The sequence below is a fragment of the Capra hircus genome, chromosome 19 (assembly GCF_001704415.2).
Source record: "Capra hircus breed San Clemente chromosome 19, ASM170441v1, whole genome shotgun sequence".
Classification (NCBI taxonomy): Eukaryota; Metazoa; Chordata; class Mammalia; order Artiodactyla; family Bovidae; genus Capra; species Capra hircus.
Genome location: NC_030826.1, coordinates 30,399,652 through 30,424,427, shown reverse-complemented (window position 1 = coordinate 30,424,427; position 24,776 = coordinate 30,399,652). Strand labels below are relative to the sequence as shown.

At 41.4% G+C, this 24,776-nt stretch overlaps 1 protein-coding gene across 2 annotated transcripts in view; it reads right to left on the bottom strand.

Moving 5' to 3' along the window:
• MAP2K4 (mitogen-activated protein kinase kinase 4) overlaps positions 1-24,776 on the bottom strand; it is a 78,056-nt gene that overhangs the window by 40,038 nt on the left and 13,242 nt on the right. For both annotated transcript variants that reach the window (XM_018064671.1, XM_018064672.1), the window contains one exon: positions 8,740-8,842. In XM_018064671.1, coding sequence (XP_017920160.1) covers positions 8,740-8,842 — 103 coding nt within the window. The remainder of the gene's footprint in view (positions 1-8,739; positions 8,843-24,776) is intronic.

The following is a 24,776-nucleotide window of genomic DNA, read 5'->3' as shown; positions in this document are numbered from 1 at the left end:
TTTCAGTCACAAAGCGAGAGAGTAATAGAATGCAACAGATGTTCACATTTACATCTTGCTGCACATCCCCTAAGCGCTGATCGTTGTCGGCTGCACTTAAGGCTTAGTACTGGAATGGCTTTTCTGGGCTCTGCTCCTTACAGGAAAGGTTAGGAAGGCTGCCCTAAACCAGCACGTAACAAATTTTCATAAGATCCTTTCCCTATTTGGGCTCCAATCTCCACTGGCAGCTAATACCCCATCCCCCCAAGCAGGGTAAGTTAAAAGTGTGCCTCAGGAGTCTTCGCCAGTAGAAACAGCCTTCCCAGTACCCGCAGAACACTAGGCTCGGCGGACCCCCCACCCTCACTCCCACCCCCACCCCCAGAAATGATGCTCTGTTCCGAGAACATCACCCTTTACAGATGTAATTCCTGCCTCTCAAGCGTCTTTCCGATCTCAGCCCGTTGCTCCTCCTGTACCCAACCTCTGAATGCCACGTTTCTTCAGGGTCCAGCCCTGGACCAACGGTCTCATCCACTGGCGACAACGCCCCACTTTCTGCCCCCAACCTGCACTCTTCCCTCTCAGCATCACATTTTCAGTTTCAACACCAGAGTGTGTGCCATGTTCACCTCCTTGGGATCTCCACTGGGAGCTTTCGCAGTCAACTCACACTTAACACACCTCAAGCTGAACTCCTGCTTTTCTGGGCTCCCTCATCCCTGAAGCTCCAGACCCAATGGTCCCCATCTCAGTAACAGCCACTGAACCTGTCATTCAAGCCAGAATTCTGGAAGTCACCATGAAAGCCTTCCCCTCTTCACAATTCACGTTCAAATTATCAGTAATTTCATTAATGAATGCTACCTCCCCCAATCTCTAGAATCTGTCCATTTCCCCTGCCATCCACCTAACATCATGACCACCCATTACATCTCTGCAGTCTTACTGGGTCTCTCTAAGTCTGTTCTAGCCTCTCTCCAACACACTGCACAGAGCAGCCGGAATCATCAGTGTAGAACGTAAGTCAGATTCTGTCATTCACCTGCTTCTAACCTGCCACAGCCTCCCATGCTGTGGGAACACCAAGAAAGTGTTAGTCACTTAGTCGTGTTCAACTCTTTGTGACCCCTTGGACTGAAGCCGCCAGGCTCCTCTTGTCCATAGGACTTCCCAGGTAAGAATACTGGAGTAGGTTGCCATTTTGTTCTCCCAGGGATCAAACTCAGGTCTCTTGCACTGCAGGCAGATTCTTTACCATATGAACCACCAGGGATTTAGTTTAGTTAGTGGGAACACCAAACTAAACACAAAATGAAATTCATTTTCAGGAGACAGGCAAATCAACAGCATTTATCATATTCGTTTCTTTAAATAAATATTCCAGAATTAACATCCAATGCCTCAGCTATAAATGTCTGGCTTAAGATTACACGAGCGACTATCAGGGTGGAGAGGAACAGAGGACCTGCGCCTGGCAGCACGACCCTCTAGGCACCACAACCGCCAAGGGAGCCGTGGCTGAGGTGAAGCGGGGGACTGAGGATGAGATCCAAGCCCTCTGAACTGTGAGACGTACCACAACGAGCGCTGTGAGAGATTGCCTCACACGGTAGGGCTATTCACCACCGTCAAAGTCGGCAACACCAAAATGTATAATGGACACATCAATGGATAACGGATAACAAAATGTTATATATATACATACAATAAAGTATCATTCAGCCCTCAGAGGGAAATTCTGACACGTGTCAGAACACAGATGGAGTATAACAACATCATGTCAAGTGAAATAAGCCAGACAGAAAAGAACAAGTATTGTATAATCCCACTCACATGAGGTATCTACAGTGATCAGATTCACAGAGACAGAGAATAAAATTAAAATGGTAACTATCAGAGACCAGAAGAAAGAGGAATGGGGAGTTAGTGTTCAACAGACACAGAGTTACAGTTTGAGAAAATAAAAGAGTTCTGGAGGTGAATGGTAGTGGTGGACACACAACGACATGAATGCAGCTAACGCCACTGAACTGCACACTAAGAAATGGTTAGGATGGCCAATTTTATGTTAGCCATATTTTGCTTCAGTAAGAAAAATAAAGTTTGCTGCAGTAAACCGAAGCCAGCCAAAAATAAGTAGATTAACCCACAGATTCTGACACATTTGGCATTTTTTAATGGGGGGTTTTCTTGCCTGGAAAATTCCATGGACAGAGGAGCCTGGCGGGCTACAGTCCGTGGAGCTACAGAGCACTGGACACGACGAAGCACAGAGGGGCATGCGCTTCCCAGGTAGCGCCAGCGGTAAAGAAGCCACCTGCACGCTGTTCACAAGAGCTAGGACACAAAAGCAACCTAGATGTCCAGTAGCAGACGAACAGATCAAAAAGTTGTGGTACATCACAGCAATGGAATATTAGCTACTAAAAAAAAACACACATTTGAATCAGTTCTGGTGAGGTGGATGAAACTAGAGTCTATTATACAGAGTGAATTAAGTCAGAAAGAAAAACACCAATACAGTATGTTAACACATATATATCGAATCTAGAAAGATGGTAATGACGACCCTATATGCAAGATAGCAAAAGAGACACAGATGTCAAGAACAGACTTTTGGACTCTGCGGCAGAAGGGGAGGGGGAGATGATTTGAGAGAACAGCACTGAAACATGTATATCACCATATGTGAAACAGACTGCCAGTCCAAGTTCAATGCATGAAGCAGGGCACTCAAAGCCGGTGCACTGGGACAACCCAGAGGGATGGGATTGGGCGGGAAGTTTGGGACGGGGTGGACACTTGTATACCCGTGGCTGATTCATGTCAATGTATGGCAAAAACCGCCACAATACTGTAAAGTAATTAGCCTCCAATTAAAATAAATAAAAATAAAAAAAAGAATCCACCTGCAATGTAGGAGATGCAGGTTCAATCCCTAGGTTGGGAAGATCCCCTGGAGAAGGAAATGGCAACTCACTCCGGTATTCCGGCCTGGGAAATCCCATGGATAGAGGAGCCTGGTGGGCTACAGTCCATGGGGTCACTAAGAGTCAGACACAACTTAGCGACTGAACATGCACTAATTTGTACCTATAAATATTTATGCCATCATGTAAAAGAGCCCCACCATAGAAACGTAGAGATTCCAAATGACTATGATTACATTACAAACTTCAAATGGAGAAAGCCCCTTCTACGCTCATGCTGACTGATGTCCTGGGACTACTCTGGGGAACAAAGGCAGACACCACCACAGAACCCTCTCCCACTTCCACAAACAGCCTGTTAGGCTCATGCATGAGATTTTTACTTCAAGAAAGGAACATGAAACTGGCTTGATTCCTATTCATTTTCTCTCCCCGTTCCCTGCTATTCACCATATAAAATAATGTAAGTCATTACCCTAATTCAGTGCCTGAACTGAGATCAGAGTTGAGTGACACACTGATGCCATGATGATGCTGAGGCAGAAATCAGGACTCCCACATTAATGAAAAGGTTGACCCAAGATAATAAGTTGAGAACATAAAGAATAAGTTGAGAAGTAGAAGATAAAGCTCCCACAATTTAACCAGGAATAAGAGCCTACGTCATTTATAATTGCATTCTAAGCTACAGCTCTACTAAGTAGGCACAGCATGGAATTAACACTAGTGATTAACTGGTGACTTCAAAACTTCTTTTAAAACTACTTCCTAGATGTTCCAGGGCACAAATGAGCCTTTTTCTGTTCCAATGTAACAAAGATAAATGAGATCCTAGAGATCCTCTTGGTCTCAACAGAAAAAGAGCCCCTTAAATTTACAACATATGGTTTCAAAATGTTTAGCTTAAACCCTCAAATGTATCGTTACTCATCATTATTTATTTCCAACATTAGCTTTTGAGTTAGTGTGTCTTCTTTACAATCCTGATATGCTGTGAAGATAAAAGGGCTGTTTTTTAGAATCACAGTGGTATGTGGTGCGCTCCGAATGATTCAGCACACTGAGGGCACTCACACGTCACTCAGAGGTGACGCAATGAAAGCACAGGCCACGGCAGTGGAGCACCTGCTTCTGTTCCTGTCAGATTTTATATACAGAACAGGACTTCAGCGTACGTCTGCCACATTCATAAAACCACCCTTGGGGTATCAGAAAGATGTGTGATGCTGAGTATGATCCAATCCTGATAGAAATGTAAAGGAAGACAGATACACATTTTTTCCTTTCATTTTTCTTTGTACTCTGTAATTTTACAGCTTAATCTTTCATTTAAAGAGCCAGAGGGAAAAATGTTAAAGATTTGTTATATCTAGGTAGTAGGTACAAGAATCTCTACTATGTCATTTTTTTGTGTGTATGTCCGAAATACTATAATTTTAACCAATGATAATTTTAACCAAGGTTTCTTGTTTGGGTGGTCTTATTCTTTTTAAGGACACACATGAAAAGAATGACTTAAAAAAACAAAAGGAAATAAAGAAACAGAGATTTAGGCAGATTACTGAATACCTTGAAGCACACCGAAATATGTAGACAAAGCAAAACTAACAAATTCCAAGGGAAGGCACTCTGCAGTTTCAAAAACTTATCAGCCAAGAGCAGTATAAAACCTCGTTTAGCTCCTGCTTCAAACTACTGGGGAAAAAAAAAAAGTGATGAAGTAATCACTTATTTGATATTAAAATGATAATATTATAATTGTGTTTTTTAAAAGGAATCCTTATCTCTTAGAAACACATCCTGAAATATTTACAGATGGAATTACATGTCTGAGGTTTGGTTAAAACTAGGGAGGGCAGAGGAATAATAGTAGCCATATTAACTGCTAAAACTGATTGATAAATACATAATGATTCATCTACCACATTCCAGTTTTGGATATATTTACAGCTTTCCATAATAAGAGTTTTAAAAAAAACTGAAATATAGAAAATCGCCACCCACAACACATGGTAAGAGAGAAGCACAGAGCACAGACAAGAGGCAGGTAGTGCTCCCAACAAGACCTCAGAAAGGAACCACAGCTGGGCAGGAAGAAGGCCCAGAAACTCAAGAGCTGATTAAAACTCTTTCTAAAAGAAAGGTTTACCCAGCATCTCCTGCCCCCCACACTCAAGCCCAAATGAAAAGAGAACATGTCTCTAAGGAAAATAAACATACTATCTGGAAAAAACAAAGCCTACAAGGGCAAATGTTGGCCTATTCAGTATGGCATCAAGAATATTCCAGGCCTAACAACCAGGACTCAAACCATTCACAGAAAAGCCAAGGCAAGCCACCAGCTGACCGTCTATGATCAGAGCCTCCAATAAGCTTTCTAAGTTCCTCATCTTTAACTATCAATGGACAAGCACGAATTACTAGACATGTGGAAAAAAGGTAACACGAAAGAGAAAGACAAAATAAACAGTGTCCCTTGAGGAAACGGAGTACCTAGAGAACAGAAGAGAATTTTTAAATTTCAGATTTTACATCCATAAATTAAGAATAAAATACCAAGAAAAAAGCCAGAATCAACTGTTAGACATAAAAGTCAATTGCCAAAACAGAACATTCTATAGAAGGGCCCGAAAATTTTTTTTCATCTCCTAGGATATAAAGCAAGAAAACAAAGATTAAACAAAAAGAAAAGTCAAACACTCGGGGAATTCAGAGATATGAATTCAGAATACAAATTCAGAGAAACTAAATAACACACATTCCAGGAGGAGAGAACAGGAGAAACATCAAAGAATCTTCAAAAGAAAAGCAGCAGTAACTCGGAAACAGATAACATGAATCTTCAGACTGAAACCATTCATCCGGTACACAGAAGGGTGACCCAAACCTAAGCACACTCTGATATAACTGTGGAACACCGACAATAAAGACAAAGTGCGAAAACCAAGAGAGGAATAGGTCATCTGCAAGTAGCATCTCCGCTACGGTGAAACGGACCTAGCATGGCGCCCTTGCAGTGATCATGCGCGGACACTCACCAGAATGCCCTTCTCCCCCTGTTCTCCACCTGAGCTCCTCCACCGGGCTTTCAAAACCCAGTTCAAACCTTGGTCCTCGGTGACCCTTCTCCAGGTTGTTTATCTGAAGTGCTCTTCCCCCTCCTGCACCATTCATTTGACATCTGATCTGTATCACCCCATGCCTTACTTCCTGAAGGGCTGTCTTCTTGAAATTTTATTTAAATTGCTATTTCTCAGAAAGTAAGGACGCTTTTTTTTTCTCAATCTTCCACAGAATCCTGCACCCAAACAATGCCAAAAACGATCTGAAACTAGTGCCTGGGATGAATCTTAATTTCATTAGTTGCTTACGTTTCATCTAATCTTGCTCTAAGTTCATTTTTAAAGTTTTATATTTATATCTACAACTAAAGTTCAAAACAAAACTGAATGCAAGGATATTTTAGGAGACGGAAACATTTTGGCACAAAGATGCTATCTTCCCTCGGTGGGGAAGATCCCCTGGAGGAGGAAATGGCAACCTATTCCAGTATTCTTGCCTGGAAAATCCCATGGACAGAGGAGCCTGGTGGGCCACAGTCCATGGATCACAAAGAGTCACATACAACTGAGCAACTAAGCATCTTTTTCAAGGCCCTTACACACTGCAAGCTGTATTTTCTAATTGCAAACTTATCCTGAACAGTGATGAGCCACGGATTTTGGCGCCTGAGATGACACACAAGAAGCCCCACGGAGGTGGGTGGGAGGTAGGAGGTATGCCCGTCCACTAAGCAGGGAAAAATTGTCTTTGAAGAGTATCAATTTTAGTAGTTGCCTATTCCCAATCCAGGTAACCGACCAGTGCAATAACAAAACTCAACGGCAGAGTCTAAACCGTGCACATACCAGAATCAAATTCCAAAGATTCTACCACAAAGTAAAAATGTCTATTACTGTGTCCTCTCTAACTTTTAACACCTGCTGAGAAGAGATAGGAAAAAAACCTAGCTGGTTACAGGACTACTATGAAGTAGTAGGTTTAAACAAGAGAAAGGGCCGAGGGAAAGGAGGGACCTGATCGACTTAAATTTTGGAAGAACGTTTACTTTCATACTGTTTTAAAAAAAAAAAAACTGTCCATGAATTCCCCTAGACATGAAGAAAGTCGTGAGAGAAGACAGTACAGATATGGGAATGTTTTCCTAAGTTCTAAATGCAAATCAGGTTGTCCTTCTCTTTGTCCAAGGGGGCTTAAAAAAAAAACAAAACACGAAAGATTTGTTAAGTTGGGCGATTACTACATATCTTTTCTTTCTCAGATGTCAAACATGAGATTCAGTTAGCAACCAAGGTAACAGAAATGGCCTTTGTTCAGGAATTTGCTTTGTACTAGCTTTCACTAGAAATTCTAGGAAAAGAGGAAGGAGATTCTTTTGAGTGTTTCCTTGCTGCTGGAGCTCGGACTAATTAGGCAATACTAAGAATTTCCTTCCTCAATATGTTTCAGAGAAGGTAAAAAGGTTGAGCTCTGACAAGAAACCTCATTGGGAACAGCAGTCTAATAAAGTAAGCCTAATAAAGCTGACAGACACCATACCCAGCCAAATAAACTGCTACTCAGTTTTCATTTAAAATACCTTTCATTCCCCTTAAGGTAACAGGTGTAAGCCTAAGAGCATACACACACATATATTGCTTCCTTCTAGGTACTGATGCTTTAAAAATGTTTTCAGCATCCCTACTGCAAGACACTCTTCTACCAATGTGTGAAGTGAAGTGAAGTGAAGTGAAGTGAAGTGAAGTCGCTCAGTCGTGTCCGACTCTTTGCAACCCCGTGGACTGTAGCCCACCAGGCTCCTCTCCAGGCAAGAATACTGGAGTGGGTTGCCATTGTAACTGTGTGCAAATACTGTGCATGCCAAATTTCAAAAGAATACAGCAATAAATGAGCCCCTTTAGGAAGAATAAACGTATTTGTAGTCTAATAAAGTCTGAATGCAAACTGTTGAGGAATTATTACAAAGCTATAAAATAATGGATCTGACAGTTTTTTAACTGTGTCTTCCACCACTTGCTTTATAGTTCTCAATACTAGAAATGGGTGAAATTTTTTTCTTTCTGGACACGAGTAGAAGTGTAAACCTGCTGGCTCTGACCCTTCATGTTCCTGCCAGGTTTGAGGAGAAGACACTATTATTTAACACATCACTTCACTTCGATTCAAAGGTTTCTGCAAAATATTATTGTAATAAGATTGTTTTAAATTTACCAATGTATTTTTAACACTTTTCAGTGAAGTGCTATTAATATAACGTCATGTCTATTTTTCAGGTTTTAAAGAATCACTAACACCTGCTCAGTGACATGCACATGCTCCTTCCGTATACTGTGACGCGGAAACCCGACGGGCACTAGGTATGTTCAGAACGGGAGCCGGCTTTGTCACCTCGTGAGTGGGGGTGATTTGTGCACATCTCCAGAGGAGTGTTAAGCCTTCTGAATACTACTCACAACTCAATTGGAAATCCAGGAGGAGGGGTATTAACAATACTCTCAGTGTTCAATTAGAGAAATTAAATCACTATAAAAGTATCTCAATCTTCAGCTCTTCTCTTCAAGTAAAACTTTAGAAAGGAAAATTGTGTTTGCCTACTTCAGACTACAGGATCAATAGCTTTTCTAAGTCCAAATAGCAATATTTCAAATGGCCCATAAAATAAGAGAAATAACAACCCCTCGACTTGCAAAAATTGATAAAATAACAATAACTTTAAAACCTTTGCTTGGGTTGAGCCTTTTATTTGATTACCAGGAATACTCACATGTGTGGGTTTTGAACTCCTGCAGGATTGGGATTCAGAGTAAACCTTGCTGTAGATTTGAAAGGTGGATTTGCAAAATTCAACTTCAGTGCTTTGCGTTTACCTAAGAAATAACAAATAAAAAGTAAAAGTTTCAAGTACTATAAAACAGGTAGGATTCTGAGGGCATAAGAAATTCACACCAAGACGTAGGAAATTTTGCTTTAACATATAGTTAATGTAATATTTTGAGAGGTGGCAAAGAATTTTTCAGAATTAAGAAAAAGTAAATAAAAATGATCCAACGTTGTTACTAACCACAAATCGTTTACTGTCTCCAAAAGAACAGAAAACAGCGCTCTGTGCTTTCAGTTTCTATTGTTCAGAGGTGCTAAGGCTTTCGCATGTAAAAATACCACTATAAAAATCATTCTCCTCGGCAGATATATTGAAAAATACTAAAATATCAGCACCTTTCCAGTGCTAGTTTAATTCTTTAGTTTAATAAAAATCATTTCCCCTCAAATGCAATATGAACAACTGAGTGAAGAATATAAAGCATTTCACAACCATGATGCTAAAAACATCATGGAACAGTCAATTTCAAGTTAATAACACAGGCAAGCCAAACCATCATTTCTCTGGGGCAATTTATTTGGCTTGGGAAGGGAGAAATTATCAATGTTTTATGTTATATTATTTTTTTTAAAGTCCTTTACAGAAAAGCCAGAAAATTCAGAAAAGATAAACAAAAATATATAATATTATATATACACCTATAAGTATATAGGGTTTTAAAAACTTGTATACACACTTAAAAGTCCAATTATCCCAAAATAACCGTTGTCTATTGCAGACTATTTTCTACACAGAGATATTTTTTTCCCTCTACAATCAAAATCAGACCACAGTACTGATTTGCAACATGCTTTAGTCACAGATCGTATTTTTGTCTATGTCAATAAATCTTACAAAATCATTAGTGTAGGGGTTTACTATATGGAAATTTTGTAACAGAGCTGGGTTTTTCCTCATTTTTAGTACATCTTGGTTGCATGTACATATTAAGGATACATTTTACACTCATTTTTCACAATGTATCATACACATATCTACCTATTCCAACAACATCTCTCCCATCCAAACCCCTTCCCGCCTCAGTGGATTCAGAAGAGGGGTTAGAGGGCTCAACCCACTCGGCCCAGGGCTTTGAGGAGACTGGAAGGCTGAGAGCACCGCGCTGGCGGGACAGGACCACAGGGCAGGAGCACGGGGCTCCTATGGGGCTCTAGCAGTGGCTCTCAGGGATGTGCCTTGCTACAGGATAACAGTGGTTCCTAAGGAGTCCATTGTCAGAAATAAGCAGTGTACAATGTGAATTTTCCACAGAAGTTGTCCTATTGGGTGCCTTTTAAAATAATAATAATAATAATAATAATTTTTAATTTGATTGCAAGTAGAGAAGGGATATTCAAACTATACATGCAAAAGGTGTTTAAAAAGCAAAAAAAAAAAACTTTAAAAAATTAAATAAAGACTTGGAAAATTCTTGCAATATAAAATCAAAAACTAACTATATAAGGACATCACACAAACCAAGAAAAAATACAAAAAAATGGCAAGGGTATGAAAAGTTACACAAATCTGAGAAAAAATTATGAAAGGTACTTAGTGACACCAAAAACAGTTAAAACTTTTGTTCATGTAAAACTGGAAAAGTTTAGAGGTTTTATTTTTGTACACATCTATTTATCCTTTTAAATGATAATATGCTAATCAGATGACCAGGTAAAAGAATCACTAGCAAAATACACTGTTGGTAGAAGAAAAACCTTTGGAAAGAGGTTCAGCAGCAAACAAGAAGCAGCTTTAAATGAGTAAGTTCTTTCATGTCCTACAAACCTGTCTTTAAGGAAGGTTTAAAGGTGGAGGACCATTCGCAGGCCCTACTAGATTCTGAAATTGTTTGGGACTATTTGCTCACTCCTTTCTGCCTTCAGTTTCCTCCCTTTTTGAATGAAAATCTCCCTAACGGTTATCCACTGCCTAACCTACCGCCATAAATTTTTTGGAAGCAGATAATTCATCATCTAGTTACTGGGTTCACAGATGGAGAAGAAATTGGTGTCATGATGGATCATACTCAAGAGTCTCACCCATACCTGACTGAGATGCTTCCAATGACGAGATGTGGGACTGATGAGCTGACGATGTCTAAACAAGGTCTGGACTTGAGCTGATTTTGTAATGAGCCAAGACTTCTGGGAAATGTTGAGGAGGGTGAATGTATTTTGCATGTGGGACAGATGTAATTACATAGGGACCAGAGGCAAATGGTAGTGGGCAGAAAAGGTGGCCCCCAAAATACCGGAATCTATGAATGCTACTTTATATGGCAAATGAAGAACCTGCGTGATCATAAATCTGAATTAACTCAATGCTTACAAGCTCCCCAAATCAAAGGCTGAACACCACCTGCCATGTGTGTGTTTGAAACTGACTGGTACATCACCCATATTCTCCGCAGGGTGAAAAAGTGATGAAAGATTAAATGCTAAGGACAATAACAGAACATAGAATCACTGTGAAAACTATCTAGAGAAAGACACTGAAACTGGCCCTCTCTGCAAAAGCCCAATTTGACAGGACAGTAGCTAACCTTTGTAGGCAAATAAAACATGTTACTATAATTAAAACTTACTCAAACTGCACTTTTGAAAATAAATATTTCTATATAATACACACACACACACACAGATTCCTTTTCACACTGCGTTCACATTAAACAAAAATAAATTAGGGTCCTTAAAGGACATTTACTATATAAATGAACACACACACAAGGAACAGAATGTGACTTAACCTACATAAATGAGATTTAAACACACTCTACTTCAGAAACATCTGCAGCTATCTTAAAAACAGTCCAAGCATATATTTTGATCTTTTACTAACAAAATACACTAAAGAGTTCTATAAAAGTTCAAAGTATCTATAAGCAACAATGACTCAGAGTCTGAGATTGAGTTACATGACCCGTTCTCAACAGTGCACCCCACATTTAAGAGGACAATGAACACCCCAGAAAGGCCATCAAAGGTGAGGTGGATGGTAAGGTAGAAAGAGGCAGCTTCTGTAATACTTTAAGGGCTATTTCTGAATCTCTGTAGGCATGAGCCTTTTTGTTTGCTTGTTTAAGCATCTCTTCCTCTATATTCATTCTCTAAGTAAGAAGCTTTCTTAGTTCTGATGTTTTTTGTCTTTACCTCTCTTTCTCAAAGGCCCCAAAAAACTAAACCCTAAAGGCAACCTGTCACCATGTATTCAGATATTTTGACAAAACTACAAACAAACAGGATATTGGATCAATATGGATTTTTTTTTCTATTGCCTGCAACAGGCAGAGAGTATAAGGATACTATACTATAGATGGCTAGTGGAGATTTTTAGAAGCTAACAGGGATTAAAATAGCTTTACAAGTAATTTACTATCAAGAAAGACTATAAATCTGTGATTATAATCCTCCCTTTGGTAAGACTGTCACCAAATAATAAATTCCTAACCAATCAACAGAAATAAACAGACCCTCCCCTTTATCTACAGTAGGATAGAAACAAGGCAGGTCAAACATCTTATTTATATGGAAGGAGTTTCCCATAGAGAAGACTGTCTTTGTATACCTGAAACCCAAGTTCAGTGCCTGATATGGAAAACAGGTTCACATGTTTACTGATCTGGGAATAAATCTGACAGAGAAAGAACCAGACAACAAAAAGCGTGGGTTAAATCAGCTGGAATCAGTTTCTGCTGTTTGCACCCAGGAACCCTGACTGATAAGGAAAACAGTATGTGTCCTCAGCCAGCCATATTCCCAGAGCGCTGCTGTGTCCTTTAGGGCAAGGCTGTCTGACTTTTTTCATGCCATAATTTATATGACAATGAGGACATCTGTTCAATGCAGGGAGAAAATGAGAACCACAGCTGGCCCCGAAGCTGGCCGAGGTGGTTCAGCGGCCTCAAGCCCTACTCAAGCCGATCCAAGGACAGAGGGGTCAACCTTTCTGCATCACCCTTGAAATTCTGGTTTCAAAGTTCTGCCTTAAGAGGATGCCAGTGACATTTACACCTTTCCAGTAGCATCACTCTACAATTTCTTCCCCACAGTTCTCATGGGGGGAGCATTCCCAAGCATGGGATCTTCAAGAATAGTCAGAACAGCGATTCTGAAGCAGGAGGACCTGTCCAAGCATGTCCATCCTCACTATGGCCCAGGAGTATCTTTTGCTCTAAATCTGACCACAGAACAACTCAGAATATTGCGGCTGAAAGGAAGACATCTTTCAGCTTTCAGATCTCTGAGGTTTCTGTAGCAGACTGTTACAGAAATAGCCACCAATGAACTGCAGCTCCGTGTCCCTGCCGCTCTGCAACGTGACTCTGCTGCTCCTGCCATCACAGGTGGAATCTGTGTCCCCTCTCCTGAATCCAGGCAGGCCTGGGACGTGCCCTTGCCGGTTCCACTCTCACCCTCCTGCAGAGTTCCTGAGTCTAAACGGAAAGCGGATCAGTCAAGCTTCCTGGACGATGAAGGAGCACATGAAGCGAGAGGCCTGAAGGCCTGGCCAGTCCAGCTGAGCTGAAGCAGCTCCAGCAGACCAACGAGCTGAACGCAGACATGTGAGTAACAAAGAGAATCATGAAGAATTAAACAGTTGCTGTTTCAAGCCACTACTCACAGGCCAGAGGAGTGGGCAGAAATGATGGAAAGGTGATCAGAGCAGTCTCTCTGGAGGGAGCACCCTGCCACCACAGGGGACTCCCCAGAACCAAGGCCAGGAGTGGGCGGGAACTTTAACTGCAACAGACAGAGCACTCCTATTGTACTCCAGGAATCCTAGCGGGTGACCCATAGTTGTTCAGAGCGCCCACCAAGGAGCGGGGGAAAGAACTGCCTTACATTCTCATTTCTCCCTTGGCTCTGAGTAACCTCATCTGCAAAACAGAAAGAATATCTAGAGTAATTTTTCAAGTTATCTGTAATCACCGGAAAAGAGGAAGACAATTCCAACTATGCAACCTCAAACAACTTCAGAAATGAGGAAATAAAGTGGCAGACCAGAGTTTACTTTCATCCCCTTTTCTGCCTCCATTTCTACCATGACAAGTGTTCTCTCTTATATCATGAACAAAAGAGAGTAACAGAGGAAGGACATTGACTTGGAATCAGGAGAAATGGGCAACATTGTCCATTCTAGGCTCGCGGTCCCAGGCATTCCAATAATTAAATGAGCCACTATCAGCTAACATTATATTGCTTCCTCCTCTTCCAGAATTTGGTACATAAGGGTAAGTGAAGTCGCTCAGTCTTGTCCGACTCTTTGCGACCCTATGGACTGTAGCCTATCAGGCTCCTCCGTCCATGGGAGTTTCCAGGCAAGAGTGCTGGAGTGGATTGCCATTTCCTTCTCCAGGGGACTTTCCCGACCCAGGAAACGAGCCCGGGTCTCCCGCATTGTTCACTGTGGGAGCCATCAGGGAAGCCCACATAAGGGTAAGCAACATCCAGAAATCAATAAGATCGCACTTAGAACTCTGAGCTCTCATCAGTAAAACAAAACACTGTCACTCACCCATGCACGTAAGCATTCTGGAAACTGGACTGTGCTGAGTTTAAGAAACCAACAGCCCCTTCATCACATTTTAACCCTTGTGTGTGCAAGATGGATTTGGGGGAAGTCCAATGAAAGAAGTTATGGAGCCAGAGGTGCAGAGATGTCACACTTATATGCAAGCCAGTCTGCCAGGCAGAGGGGACAAAAGGACAAAGCAGTGACCTACCCACAAAGACTACTGTCTTTGGTATCCTGCCAAAATTGAAAGGGACTGTGGCGAGAGGAAGTTAAAGGGTAGAGATAGGGAAGAAAAGTACTTTTGCTAGATATTAAGTGAGCACCAATAAAATACTGATGAAAATAAAAAGAGAGTTATTTCTGTGGTCTAGTAATCCACACATCTGTAAAACCAAGACTACAAACTGTCCCTTACGTGTCGGAACTGCTGTGGTAAGGACTAACACTGGCCGGATGTCAATAACCAGCAAACAAATATAACTCCTCCAACTAAACTGGCCAAATCCTGATTAGTCCAAACTCCTCAAAAATACCCAGAAAGCCAGCCAATTCAGGAAGGCCCTCCCAGGATCAGCAGTACAGCACATATGTCCAGGCTCTACTAAAACTTACAGGACTTGAGAAGTCTGTCCACACCACCATGCGGACAGAATCTTGGCTTTGGACCTCCACAGACCCAAGTTCTGCTGTGAGGACCCCGGGGTCACTGAGAGGCAAAGAGGGAAGCCCTCGGTCTCAACTGCAGAGCCTCAGTTAAAGCCACTGCCTTCTGCAATGACACACCAGGAGAGAGTATGGTATAAGTGCCTTACCAATCAATGACAGCAAATATCCCCATTAGAAAATTCACAAACGGCACGAACAGGTAATTAACAAAAGAAAGAATACAAATAGAATAGAAATAAGCCATTAACATGAAAAAAAAATTCAAATTCTTCTAGTCATCCAAAAAAAAAAAAATTCAATTTTTGCCTTAAATACCACACATAAATAGAGAGCCCTAATATCAACGTTCACGAAGGTATGCTACGCAGCGGTCCCCAAGGGACTCTACCACAGCTGTACTTTCACGGCTGTGTGTAGTCAGACGGTGTCCCTTACCCACCTCAGCTCCAGCAATGCAGAAACTACTCCGCATGTGCCTCAGTGGCCTAAGAATCACCCCAGACACAGAAACCCTCCACACCTCTTCAGTCCACAGGCGAACACAGGCAAGAGAAAGGACGAACGGTGCACTGCTGTGGACGGACTGCTAACGGCCCAGGTTCCCGAGCGCGACGCCTGGAGAACGCCTCAGAATGTCCCGCTGGCTAAGCCAGTAACTCCATCCCCGAGCATCCGTGCTTCAGCAGGTCAAAGACTACACAAAGGAAGTTACCCAGAGAAAGCTACTTGTGGTAGATGCGTTATAAAAATTATGCCACACCCATATTGGGAATACCACACTACCACCAAGAAAACACACCACAAAAGACTACTAACATTAGAATGAACACTAATAGTTTAAGGGCTTTTTTTTCTCCTTTTAATCAGGCAATATGCAATGTGTCTAATAAACTATCATTTTAGTAAAGCACATGTATATATAATTTATAATACACACTCTTCAGAACATCACTGGTAATTAATTCATAGTGCTAAAATCATCAGTGATTTTTAAATTTTTTCTGCTTTTCTGTTTCAGTTTTTCTATACTAAGGGTTTTTTCTTTTCTTTTCTGTTTTAATTATAACCTCCTTGCTCCTGACACCAAAACTTCCTAAAAGCGACCTATCTATTCTCTAAACCTAACCTTGCTGAGGCCGAGAGAAGAAGTTTAAAAAAATGGCCTTAAGAATACAAGTATGCAGCCTTCCCTGGTGGTCCAATGATTGGGAATCAGCTAAATTAACAATATTTTAATCTCCAAGAGAACAGGAAACACTATCCAAGGCAATCCCCTCCCTCCACAATGCCGCGCTCCGATGGCCGTCCCTAACAGTGGGAATTCCAGCTGCACACCTGCCTTGAAAGTGAGTGAAAGTGAAGTCGATCAGTCGTATCCGACTCTTTGCAACCCGTGGACTGTAGCCCACCAAGCTCCTCCATCCATGGGATTCTCCAGGCAAGAACACTGGAGTGGGTTGCCATCCAAACGGATGCAGAGCGGCGGCAGCTGTGGCCGTCAGCACACCTCTGCGCCAGCGTGGAGGGAGAGGCAGACGTGCTGAGCACTCTGAGTCCCTCACATTCTCTCCAGCTTACTGGGCATCTCTTTTATGCCTTCGTCCTTCACGGTCCCTGTACAAAAGGCCTAGCCCACAACACACCTACACTACTTCCCTCCACAGAGAAGCTCGGTGGCCACACGGGCTGCAAACCCTGGTCAAAGAGGGGAATGTTCACGGCACACCAGGCAGTCACAGCTCCCAGCACCTTGTCCAGGCAGCAGAATACTTTAAGCCCACGTAATCCCCCAAACTCAGCCAAATCCACAGGGCATTTTTGCTCTCAAGCCTCAAACGTGTGAACATACCAACAGGGGCCCCATGGAGACAAGTGAGACATAAATGCCATGTTGATCAACTCCAACAAAACTTTCTACGCTGATGGTCAGAGAGCTCCCTTCTCCTGAGATGGGCAGGCCTCCCCATCAGACCCCTCAGGTTTCCCAAAGTCTGAAGTTACCGTCTCAGCATCCACCAACAGCAGTCTGTTAGGATTTCTGGAAAACCATCCACAGTGGTCCTCCTCCTAGTGGGACAAGGCACATAATATGCAAACTTAGGAAAACTGTGCCAAAAAGAGTCACAGGGCTTATTTCAGTTTCCAACACCTTGAGGCCAGGCAGAAGCTTCCACCAGCCTCACCGCGGAGGCAGAGGTGCAGGTGTTCTCACAACGGCATGCCTGAGCCCTAACAGGGAACAAAGTGCCCTCTGGTCTTATATCACATTTATTTTTTTTGCGTGGCAACCCCACAACATCCTACCATCATTTTAACTTCCTACCACCTATGGATGACACAAGCACATTCACCGTATTTTTTAATAATACAGTCAGTAGTTTCCCATCAGTGCTTCACCCCTTTTGTTACAAGCACCACAGTGCTAAGAAAAGACCAGGTGCATGACACAAAGAAGGCAAAGCAAGGGCCACTGACCTAGAGCTCCAGTGAGTGCTTCCAGGCCACAGGGCATTTCAGCCAACAGCACGACCTCGATGGCAGCTCCTAAAAAACCAGATCTGACTTCTCCTTACAGAGCTTACCTAGAATAATACCATTAGCAGTTCAGTTCAGTTGCTCAGTTGTGTCTGCCTCTTTGCGACCCCATGGACTGCAGCACACCAGGCTTCCCTGTCCCTCACCAACTCCTGGAGCTTGCTCAAACTCATGTCCATCGAGTTGGTGATACCATCCAATCATCTCATCCTCTGTCATCCCCTTCTCCTCCTGCCTTCATCTTTTCCAGCATCAGGGTCTTTTCCAATGAGTCATTTCTTTGCATCAGGTGGCCAAAGTATTGGAGCTTCAGTATCAGTCCTTCCGATGCATATTCGGGACTTATTTTCTTTAGGATTGACTGGTTTGATTTCCTTGCAGTTCAAGGGACTCTCATGCAACATAGCCAGACTTTTGTCAAATGTTAATTTCTTCCTTTATCTAATTTCTTTCCTTATCAACCTAAAATACTAATAAGGATTCCCACACAGTCATAAATGATTAACTCTTCTAAATTAATCCTATAAATTAGCAAGTAGATTAGGATAAAGGAAGCTGTTTCTTTTACAGACAATTTAGCATCACACTGGAGGTACCACTCAGTCCTCAGATAGGACATCTTGATCCTTTTCATAACAGAAAATCCAACTACCCACTGGCCAAAGAAACAGTGCATACCCACTCTTCCTTCCAGGTAACTCCAGATTAGCCTATCTAGAAACCGTACTGATTCAAAGCTATGCATCTGCTGTATGCACGCGGTTTTGCTACAGACACTATCTGTGACGTAGCAATAATTTTTAAAAAATGCATGTGATATTTGTCTGAGGCTCCTAGGACAGAGCTCCTACAACCCTTGGAATTTCCTAAGTAATAAACATCTTTTATTATTCATGACAAGCCTCCTTCCACTACATCAGGGTTTATGCTAATTAGGTGGAAGGTGGGGAGGGCGTACAGAACTTCAGGATGGGGGGTGCTGGTTTCCAGAAAAACCAGTCAAATGATCAGAGGGTTTTCAGCCCCACCCACCAACCACCACAGAAGGCAGAGGGTGTGGAGACTGAGTTCAATCCCCAAAGGTCAACGATTTAATCAGTCATACCTTTGCAATGAAAGTTTCATAAAAACTCCCCAAAATTAGCTCTGAGCTTCCTGGTTGGCAAATACACAGAAGCAATAAAAGGATGATGCACCCAGAGAAGGCAGGGAGGCTATGCCCTCCTCTCTCTCTATCCCTTGCCCTATACCTCTGCTATTTGGCTCTTCCTGAGTTACACACGTTTATAATAAGTTGGTGAACATACGTAAAGTGTTTTCCTGAGTTCTGCAAGCTGTTCTAGCAAACAAGTGAACCCTGGCAGGGGGGTGGGGGTGTGGTGCTAAGGGAACCCTGTAACATGCAGTCAGCCAGGGAGAAGTGTGAGCAGCCTGGGCACCCCATTTGCAGCTGGATCTGAAGTCAGGGCCACGTTATGGGGCTGAACCCTTTAACCTGTGAGATGTGATGCTAACCCAAGGCAGACAGTGTCAGAACTGAGTTGCACAGTTGATGTTGGAAAACTGTGTAGGGTCAGAAAATACCTCAGTGTCAAAATGTGAAACAGTGAAAAGTGAGGAATATTAAGATTTTCTAAAGGCAAAAGAAGTTAACGTCAAGAAATAAATCTGTCCTTATTTTCATCAATATTTATAAACTGATATTTTTATGTTACCCAAACCTGTGAGCAAGCCTGCAGCCTGTGCCACCTAAAGCAGAAGGGACGCTATAGCTCAAGGATACTTTCTCTAATTCTAAAATATCATCCATAGTTGGGGGGGGCCAAAAGCCCTACAACATATAACGTTAAACTAATCCTCAAGAGAATACCTCAGTTATTATATAACAACCCCTTGCTTCTTCAGGGACACAGTCAACATCTGAACAAAAGCATTCTCACACTCAGAACCTACATACTCATATGGATGACTTCTGACCACTGGAAATTAGATTTAGCACTCCGGTGACTTTTCATAATAGCACCTGCATATCACAGGAACTCAAATATTTCTTGAATAAATGAATAATCCGAGCTCAAGTTTTGATTTAACACCCTTAGGGACAAATAGCTTCACTCAAACGTCTCGTTTGGGGGTTTTATCAGTACTTCCTGATAGACCTAATATGTTGCTTCTTCGGTTCACATTAATCAAACGAAGCATAGCTAAAAGGTAGGTAGGTTCTCTGAAAAAGTTAGCCAGCAAACTTTAACTAAAGAAATGCACCTAACTGATACAACTTCATGACACAAGCATTAGTCATAATGCTTTAAAAAAACAACTGGCATTTATAACTGCCTTCAGTTGTAAGATCTGTGATCATCTTTTATACACTCAACCACCTTTTTGCATTTCAGTGCTGCATTACTCTAGACGTCTGATGGAAGTTTCTCGGGTTTGTCATTCACAACTGGGCAAGGTCAAAGCCATATCAGACCACCACCACAGGGAGACATTCGTCCTTTGGTTACAAGATGGGTAACTGAACAGGGACAGTGACAGGTAAGAGCTGCTTACGAAACTGTCATTAATGAAAGGTGAATAACGACACGTGTTGAACAAGCATAAACCAGTCACTGAGAAGGTGACTGCCAACTGGAACACAGGGTGTTCATGGCTTTTGTGGTTTGTTTTTTTTTTTTAATATCTTGGATGAGAACTCCTATTTCCTTCTATTCTCACCAAACTGACTTTCGATGACTAATCCTGGTTCCCAAGTCCTGGGAAGGGAATGCCTGGAGGAGCTGAGCAATCTAAGTGCTGAATATCAATTAATGAGCACAGCTGGCATCGGTTCAGGACTGATCTTAATTTGGCACAACTGGTCTCACATGCCCACTGGTTCCTCAACTTCACCAAAAAAAAAAAAAAAGGACAAGACTTATTATTTGACATGGCTTTTTATTACCTATAGAGATTTAGAGATCTTTAAAAAGTTGAAAAGAACCCTGGTTAGGGAACAGATTAACTCATGTTCCAGGGTAAGAAGAAGAGACAGACGTCCAGTTCTAATCCTCTTAGAGTACAGAAAAGTGCAATTAGGGCTTGTGTACACGCGTGTGCATATAGATGCATGCACCTCACCTCAGCAGCACTGGTGCAGTTAAGTCATACATGATCAGTGCAGTAACATGCATTCGACAATATGCCCCAAACACAAACTATTTGTTGGTTGAAGACAGCAACAATTTGCAGAAAACCACAAATGTTTAGAAACTCAAGTTAACCAGTCCCAAATGAAAGAATTAGTCTAGACGAAAACCACTGACGGCGGCCAGAAGCATCAGCTGAAAGGCTGATGGGGAAGTTTACTCCACACGAATCACACTGACAGCACCGAAACCCGCTGATTAGTCCTAAGGAGAGTTGCAACCAGAAATCACGTGCCTCCTGGTGTGATGCAACAAAAAACACACAGCATCACCTATCAAGTGTTCTTGTCCAAAACCTGAAGCTCTGCATGATCAAATCTTCTGTAGCCAACTATCAAGTAACAGGAAATGCAGGGCAAGGAGGAACATGTGAAGCACTAATTACCAAAGGGATGTAATCAATCAAGTTCAAAGTGTACAAAATGCTACAAAATACATGACCCAAGTTTTTCAATGAATAAGTGGTGAGGAAAAAGAAGAGAAGATGGAGCTGCTTTCAGGAAATTTAAGAGACATATCAACCAAATGCAGTGTGGACCTTGTTAAGAGCTCAACTTGGAACAAATCAACTGGGAATAAGGCACCTGTAGGACATTTGAGGAAATCTGAACACTGAGTGGCTGTCTGATAATACTGGTTTACTTAAAAGTGTGACAAGACATTGAAGTTATAGGAGTCTAACCCTTATCACTTAGAAGACGTGTGACTGACACATCTGTGGATGAACTAACGATAATCAGCACTTGCTTGACAGTGTTTTAGTAGCGGGAAGCACAGCAAATGCAGTAAAGGTGGCCCTAAGTTTGTAATCAGTGATGCTATGTAATGGGTACATGGGGCTTATTATACTATTCTAAGTTGGAAAACGTCTATCATCAAAAGTTTTTTAAAAATTAATGTTCTTTCTCCCACCTCTCGTTACAAGAATGTAGGAGGGACATAAATCTTTTGCTAAAAGCATCAACTGGTTTTCGAGAGCCTGTACGCAAGTCTGTCTTCAAGCAGCGCACGGCTGCACCTATCACCGCCACCGTGGTGGAATAGGTCCAGTCTCCTGACCTACTCATCTCTGTCAGCTGTTCTGCAAACAAGTTACCTCACAATCCCACCCAAAGCACTCCATCCTCTGCATCTGTCTAGTTCAGAATTTAGAGTTTTCATTGACCATTTCTTCCCTAGTGGTAGATCCCTTCTGTCCCTTCATTTAGAGCCGCAAGAAGGAATCCCTCCATTTAATGTTTAGTCAGACTTGATCATTTTCAACTGAAGACCCCTCAAAAGCCATCTGATTTAAAGCATCATTCCTATGAGTGCACACTGCTTTCTTTCAAGAGTCCATAAAATGGTACGGTTTACAGCATGTAACCTGTGACCAGGCCAGCGTCACACAGTCGGCCACTCTGTAGCTGCATGACTTTGGAAAATGCCCTTCACGTTTCTGGGCTTCAGTCTCATCTACGTACCTACTTCATAAGACTGCTGGAAGAAACGGTGTTAATAACGTAGATAATTGAAAGTGATAGAGAAGACTAGGTAAGAGAAATAAAAATCTAAGAACAGGGTTTTGCAAGCACTAAGTGAGAGCTACCTATTGTTATTTAGCTCCACCACGTGGTCTGCCTCTACATGCGCGATTTCTCAAAGAACATAAGCTTCTTCAGAGTAGGGTCAAGACTTAATCCATCTTTAAAGACAGCGGTGCCTCTCACCACTAGTGGCATATACATATTTATTAAATGTTATACCATGCCTCTGTTTATTTAACCTTTTTAAGAGCTTCTCTAAAGAGTAAATATGTATACATTTCATTTTCATTTCTGAGTAATATTCACTGAATTCTACCTAATGAAAGATGAATACCACCATGGCCCCTGCAAATTTCCTCTGGAACATCGTTTCATCTAGACACTTGCGTCTGGATTTTCAAAGCACTCAAAGTCACGCAGTAAGAATTCAAGTATTTAGTGAACCTTGTTTAAAAACCATCACCCTAAATTTATAAGCTAAATTGAAAGTCACTTTGATTAACTGGAGAATCAATTGGGAATACTTTCTGGAAATTTCTCATAAAAGTCTTGTCAAATATCCTCTCACTGCTCAGAGTAAAGCTGGACTGGAAGATGAAGGGAGCCTTCCTGCAGCGTGACTTCCTGCAGTGTGGGAGGGAGAACCACCCATTTTTTTCTCATTCAAAAACACACGTTTCTCCAAATGATTTTTACGGTGCAATAGGTATTTAAAACCTTTCTTCTTCTAGCAACAAAACCATTTTCATGAAGAATTAATGTTCCCATCACTCCCAAGACCAGAGATAATTAGGTAACAGTCCCCTTGGAATGGTAATTGGTTTAAAGGGAACATGTGAAGTTGACTCTGCCAAGACTACAATTCATGGGATTCAATAACTATAAAAATAGTTTCTAAGGAGAAGGGCTTTCCATTGACAGTTTATCAAGGTCCACAAAGATAGTGATGAATAGATGTTTAGCCCTAAGGACTTGTGGCAAATCCTACAAAAGTCTCATTTTTAACTAACTTCAGCATATATGTATATTTAAATAACCCATGTTAACCTCCATTCGAAGCAAATGTGGTCATTCTGTTTCTTAGGATGGCTGAGTTTAATAAATTTCAAGTAATAAAATTTTAGTCACTGGGTGTAGATTTTTGCTACATAAAGCGAGAAATCAGAAGTTTAATAATCAAGTGATCTAAGCTCTTAGTTCTAAATGCAGGAGGGCTTGACCCTCTCTGCACTGCTCACCTGTTCTCTACACCCCACCTCCGACAAAGTCAAATACTCTCCTGAGGGAAACATCATCTTTCACAGAACTTACCAAGTCAGTAAATTTACAAACAACTTCCTCAAACTTCTGGGAAGACTCACAAAACATCCTTTCTCCTCTTCATTGGCTCATTCTTATTATTACCAATTTTAAAACAATCCAGGGTACTTATTCAAAAGAATAGTTTCACAATGAAAGGAAAATCTCTCATTAGGATATCACCATTTCCCCCCAAATACTGAGCTGTGCAGTGTTATCCAAAGCAATCAATACCTGTAATCTAATTTCTACTACTGACTTCAAGGATAACGGTCAGCTCTGGAACATGAAATTTTCTAAATAAACATCTTGTTGCTATGCAAACATTCTCAAGGAAAACAATTTTTTAAAGCCACTAAATCTTTTTAGAGCTACGGAAAGTACAAAAGGCAAAGGTACGGAAGCTCAACACCCAGAAGTTGTCTTCAGCCATCAAGAATTCTCCAGAATTACACTGCGGAAAATACACTGCAGCACGTGGTGGGGAAAGGGAGCTAAAGTGCCCTTGTGTGAAATTATTTTCCAGATTCCCAACTGCTTTCACTTTGATTGGCACAGGATTCTATTAGGTGTTTTATGAGGAAAATCCCTATGCCTTCAGGTCTTAAAATTCTCGTAGAAATAAAAAAATCAAAATGCAGACACATGGAGGTAAATTTAACACTCACAAAACCATATCTCAAAAACTTTGTTTCGAGCAAATCTCCTGCTCTCCCCCATCCAAAGAAAAACTGGTTTTATAAAGCAAGGCAAATCATATTTTAAAGAACTATGTTTACAAGTTAGCTCATTACAGTCACTGAGATATCAAACTTGCTCATAAATCACATAAACATATTTACAAGTACAAAATCATTATCTCCAAATGATAAATGATGAACTAATCAACCTTCTAAATGTAGGAGCTCTACATCGGAAAGAAGTATTTTCCCCTGATGTAGTCTTACATTCAGACTTTAGAAAAATTCAATAATCCAACAGTGTTAAACAGAAATATTAACACTGTTGTCTCAAATAATAACTTTACTTAAGATAAATAAGATAATATATATTCTTATATATATTTAAAAAACCAAATAAGAGCAGAAACTATAATTGATCAAAGATCATGAGGTATAACGTGGATTTTTATTGAATTTTTATAAAAATCTAGTTCCAAAATTAAATATGCAATCTCACACGTGTGTGTGTGTTATAAACCTACACACAC